General features: G+C 44.8%; 1 protein-coding gene across 1 annotated transcript; it reads right to left on the bottom strand.

The window, feature by feature from the left end:
* Positions 1 to 1,354: 1,354 nt before the first annotated feature.
* Positions 1,355 to 3,862, bottom strand: LOC119292944. Its single transcript, XM_037571586.1, has 4 exons — positions 3,679 to 3,862; positions 2,687 to 3,625; positions 2,260 to 2,321; positions 1,355 to 1,597 (listed from the first exon to the last, which is right to left on the bottom strand). The coding sequence occupies exons 1-3, from the start codon at positions 3,860 to 3,862 to the stop codon at positions 2,284 to 2,286; spliced, it is 1,161 nt and encodes a 386-aa protein (XP_037427483.1). The 3' UTR covers positions 1,355 to 1,597; positions 2,260 to 2,283.
* Between the last annotated feature and the right edge of the window lie 1,747 nt (positions 3,863 to 5,609).

Below are 5,609 nucleotides of genomic sequence, written 5' to 3' on the forward strand. Positions count from 1 at the left end.
GGTGGGCCCCTCAATCCTCCTATATCCAATCTAAAATGTCCACGTTGCACATTACGTAAAGTACGTAGATTAGTTTACGTAGGTGTAGCATTGTCCGTGTAATGGAGTTACATGCACCTTGACATACATGGGTTGAATAACTAGAATCTATTGAACAGGAGAGAAGAAAATGTTAGATACTACTCCCTCTGTAACTTTTTATAAGACATTTTTTGACACGTAGGAATAGTTTACTTCGACGGGAAAGAAAGGAGCTCTGCCATTGCATTATTAAAGCGGGGACAATCTGTATAGGGTTGCTGAAGCCCAGAAGCAAGGAGACGTAAACCAAGAAAACAAAAGGAGGTAACAAAAAAGGCAAAACAGGAGCCGGAAGAAGAAGCTACAGCCGGAATATATAAGGGTAAGATCATCACGAGCTAACATGGCCACCGTATCAGCCAGGACATATGTCTCTTCAAAAATTCTCCTGTTTCGCTCAGTCGATAAATCCAGATGATGCAGACAGCAGCGGAGAGCTAACGAAGTCAATGGTGGGACAAACATTTTTACATCCAGAAATCACAATAACTAGTTCTAGTTATAACCAGAAAAAATGTTCCTAGGTTGTATAATCTTTTAATAAAATGAAACCATGTTGGTCAGCACTTATATTCCTGACATCTACAAAGTAGAAAGCTATCACTAGTATGATGCTTGGTACATACATGGAGATAATCTTCTGAGGGAAAATTTAGTATGTTCCATCTAAGCTTTTCAGCAAAATCTCTTTCTCAAGAGAACTCCATATAGGTTCCTTAAGAGCATAACTACAGAAAAATTGTCTAGCATTCATGTTGCATCATGCTTGCTGTTTCAGGAACATCAGTTCTAATCCTTTTCAAAGCCAAAATAACCAAACTAGCAACCAAAGAAGTTCAAAGCTGAAAGAGATGGGCAGTTCAGCCTATCCACCATTACTCCATTGAAATGGTACACACTTGCTAAGGGGGTGCTTGGATCCAAGGGACTATTTTTAGTAGTCTGACTAAAAATAGTCTCTTTTAGAGGCTAAAGTTCCAAGCACCCCTGACTAAAGAGAGGCTAGGACTAGTCTTGAGGCTAAAATCTTTTAGTCATAGGAAACCTGCTAAAATATGTATTAGCCCTCTCTCTCCTCATTTAATTCCTCTCTTTTAACACATGCGAGTTCTGGATTGGAGGGTTTTGAGGATAATAAATGCTCAATAACTTGATTTTAGTCTCTTTAGTATTTGGATCCAAGCATGGGTGAGGCTAGCAAGTTTTAGTCCCACTACTTTTAGTCATGGGACTAAAACGTATCCAAGCACCCTCTAAGACATGGCATAACTCATAACATTTGAAGCAGTGTGACATGCAGTCATCGAGTTCCTACTAGTTAAATAACTAATCTGAGGGCCTCTCAGCATATTTCAGTCTACTAGCTTTGACATTACAGAACAAATTATACAACATTAACACATTATACAACATTAACACACAGTACTCCGAGTTCGAGCATGTGGCACGCCACCAAGTCAAAACCAATAAGGTGGAGGTGGCTCCATAAAGCAGCTGAATTCCCCAAAGTGCAAGCCTGTAATAAGGATGTTCTGTTAGTTGCAAGGAAAATATGACACACACTTCACTGTGGGAAACAAATAAACTACATCAAAATTGGAATCATATTGCATAGTCAATTGGGACTTGGATGCATATGTGGAGGTTCATGCATGAACATTTGTGCTTTAGCAATCAACATGCGTACATTTCTAACTCCTAAAACTTTAGTTACATTTCCTAAGTGTTTACCTTTGTCATGTACACTCTAACAACATAATAAGTGAACAAGACCTGAATGGAAAATGAGGAAACAAACAACTATGGTAATTTATCTATGCTGCCCAACAATATGTATGTAAGTGTTCGAGTGATGAAATAATTAAAAGAAGATGCCGGTAATAGCAACATATAGCTCTTGTGTGCTATGGAGCGCAGTAAGATAGTTCCAGTAAGAAGATATCTAGACGCACATTCATGTATACTGTACAGATTGGATAACGAAACAACAAGTAGAATCAGAAGCCTCATTCACTGGTCCAAGGACATCAACACCAACTGATCTCTGTTGCTGGTTACTACTTAATACTAGTTCACCTCCAATGCTATATAAAACATTTGGATTTCTATATTTACAATTGTCGATATAAAAAAACATAATCAACATCACCTGTTACCAGACATAAAACATTAGCATACCTAACGGGAGAATCATCCAATAATCTAATGCATTGGCATTTCAGCTCCACCAACTCCGCTGCCTACAAGCAAAAGAAAACTAATAAACTAATTCATGAAGAGCTAAATCAATGAGAAGGCAAAACAACCCTTTATGACAGAGGTAGGACTAGGGAAATGAAATTGCGTCTGCTGCTAGGCGCAAGCTGGAGCAACAATTATCATTTACCTAGTAATGAATTACACGTTACTACATCCAATAGCAATTATGAATTTATGATTAATATCAACATACATAGCACTACACATATGGAAATCAAATAACACTTCCGATATAAAGTGTTTCAGCAATATAGTTTTAGTGCAGTTGTTGCCCACTCGCCACTTATTGGTCCATCAGAAAGCTCATGCTGAATATACCAATACCAATACAGAGACAAGGAATAACCTGTAATGTAGAAATTTCTGTAGGGACAATAGGTACTGCTAGAAATGTAACGCCTTCGTGTTTTAAAAAGATTTGTGAACCGCGTGGACTCAAGCTGGAGCATGTAGTCCCCGAAAAACGTAGATAGAAAAATCGCATTGGTGTCCTCATCGTACCCCTGCATCAGAATAGCATTCTGCCCCATTTCTGGTCGTGGTGAAAAGAGCCCGTCTAGTTGAATGGTTTTCTGCAGCTCCCATCCAACAACACCATCGCAGTCAGATTTCCTCTCCCACAATTGGATGATCTTGCTTACATAATCTGTGTCTGACAAAACAGCAAGGCCCAGGCCACAATGCTCTGTTCGTATCGCGTAAAAGGACCAGTAGTGGTCGGGAGCTCCATGTAAAATCGGATGAGCGTCTGCTGGCTTCTGGGTCACCGCAAGGCTGTGATTTCGAAAATCAAACTCCAGGATGGCACCTCCAGACATAAGCCAGCAAAATGAATTCCTAAGCAGGACGCTGGGGTTCGCAATGCAAGTCGAAGTCGAATGTGCAGACTCTACTGAAACAATATCACCCCACACACCAGACTCTGACTCGTAGAGGCATGCAAAATGGCGTGTGCCGGTAGAATCACTGCGCACCAAGGCCAATCTAAATGGGGTGAACCGGCAGTCACCGTGCACATGCCCATCTTGGCCGCCGCCGGCGGCGCACATCACCGCGGCGTTCTGGACGGACTTCCACCCCGGTGGAAACCCGACGCGGCGCTGGTGGCCCGTGAGGGGATCCCACACGACGACCTCGCGGCGCGCCCGGCAGATGAGGAGGGCGAGGCCGTGGCGGCAGCCGAGAAACTCCCAGCCCTCGCCCAGGCTCCATGGCGCGGAGAAGCGCGCGGGTGGGATGCGGTCCCGCTCGCCCGTCGCCGTGGGGTTGAAGATGGGCGGCTTGTCTACGCGGAATTCCTTTTCGAAGAAGCCGAGCAGTGGCGTGGGTTGTTCCGGCCGTGGTGCTCGCGGAAGCGGCGGCGGAAGTCGGGGTCGGCGAGGATGCGGCGCCAGCGCGTGCACACGAGGGATGCGCGCGGGAGGGAGGAGGGCTGCGGAGGGAGGCGGAGGAGGATCTCCTCGAGGATCTCTTCGAGGAGGACCACGCCGTCCAGCGGGGGCGCCGGCGAGGCGCGGCTCATTCCGGCGAGGCTAGGGTTTGGGACTCTCTGACTGCAGGCTGCGTCGAGTCGAGTGGAATGGAGGCGGGGGAGAATTTCTCTCTTTTTTTTCTTTAGAAAGAAGAGGCGGAGCAGAATTTCATTTCAAAAGAGAAAGTAAAAAAATCTTTGTACTCCCAAGTTGTACAAAAGCTGCCTTAGAGTAATATACATTATCTTTTTTCATTAATGCACAAAGAATGCGTATCATTTCGTTGATTGAATGAAATAGAATTTAGTAGAGGGGTATACAACACATGGCACGAACGAGGAAGGCGTGGAGGCATCCGAAGCAGAGAAAGGGATCCTCGGTGAGAACAAAGGATACAACACAGCAGAATCCACCAATCCCAAAACTAGAGGGGCATAACGAACTAGCATGACGTCAACATCTACAAACCCAACACCGGCGACACCACAAAGCAAGCAAGATAGCGCCCACGAGAAGGTGAACGACGTCGTGACGTCGCCGCCATCAGATCCGAAGAACCGGATCTAGGGTTTCCCTGGTGCTCGAAGGAGGGAACAAATAAAGGCCATGGCAGAGCCTCCAAGAAGGAAAATGACACCCGCGAGTGTCTTCGCTGCCAGCAATGGCAAGCCGGTCAGAGCTTTCGTCTGGGTCTGAGTCTGAGCAATTCCATAGCCGCAAGAACAGGGTCCGGAGATGAGGAATCCAGGTCACTGGTTGAGACCACCACCTCAGAAGGAAGGGGTGGGGATGTGCTTGCCAACGGAGGGTGGCATCGGGCGCGGACGGGAACGTGAGTTTTGGATCTGGCCCAAGAACGAGGCTTGGAGGTGGACGGGGTCGAGGAGGTCATGCATTCAGATGCTCAGTGGTGCGATGCAGGGTACCATACAATCTACAAAAGTTGGCCCAGAGCCTGTATACCTTCAAACAGGCTCTACTGAGCCACATACGGAAGTGCCCGAAAACCATGCGAGTAACCAAGTGCATCCTAGATATATACAGAAGAGTTTCTCTGTTGTTGACAACCAAGTTCTCAAGGCTGGCTTTTATAGTTGGCAACGTAGTGGAGCTGAACTGGTACTCTCCACTATGATGTACTGAACTTGCTTTGATCAAACTGTCAAAACTTGGTTCGCTGATATCATTTTAAATATTGGAATTTAAGACGAGACTGTATAAATAGATTTGTCCCGTGAAATATTTATTGAGTACTACAAAATTTCTTAGGTTTTAAACATATACTACAGAGTACAGCAGAGACTAAAGGTTAAAGACTAAGCCTCACTTATTTGTGAATTACGTAGTACAAGTCATGGATTTCGTTTTCTTGCCTGGTGAACTTTTTGTTTATTTATTGTTGTTCTGCCCAGATTACAAAGATTACAAGGGAATGCTCAACTTCTTTCCCCTCAATGCAAAGGTACAGGTGTCAGTCAAATTCAGAACAAAAGGCAGTGTTCACTGGTTTCCATTTTCCTCAGCCAAAAGTGCTTTTACTGTTGGTCCCCTGAATTACCTCCCAAGTCCCAACTAACGGTACATCATCCTATTCGAAAGCAACTTGAACCGACAACTGACATTCACATCAAAAAGTTGAAATGCCTATGTGTTCTGTTACAGCCACAAGCATCAGGTGTCATCAGAACATCAGGATCTCGTCGCGGCGGAAATCGCCTTTGGTACCTCTGCAATTTAGAGATAATGGGGGCATATCCAGCAAATACGGTCCTGTCGCCGAAACTCCGTCCTTGTAAA

Source organism: Triticum dicoccoides, chromosome 4B, assembly GCF_002162155.2.
Source record: "Triticum dicoccoides isolate Atlit2015 ecotype Zavitan chromosome 4B, WEW_v2.0, whole genome shotgun sequence".
NCBI lineage: Eukaryota > Viridiplantae > Streptophyta > Magnoliopsida > Poales > Poaceae > Triticum > Triticum dicoccoides.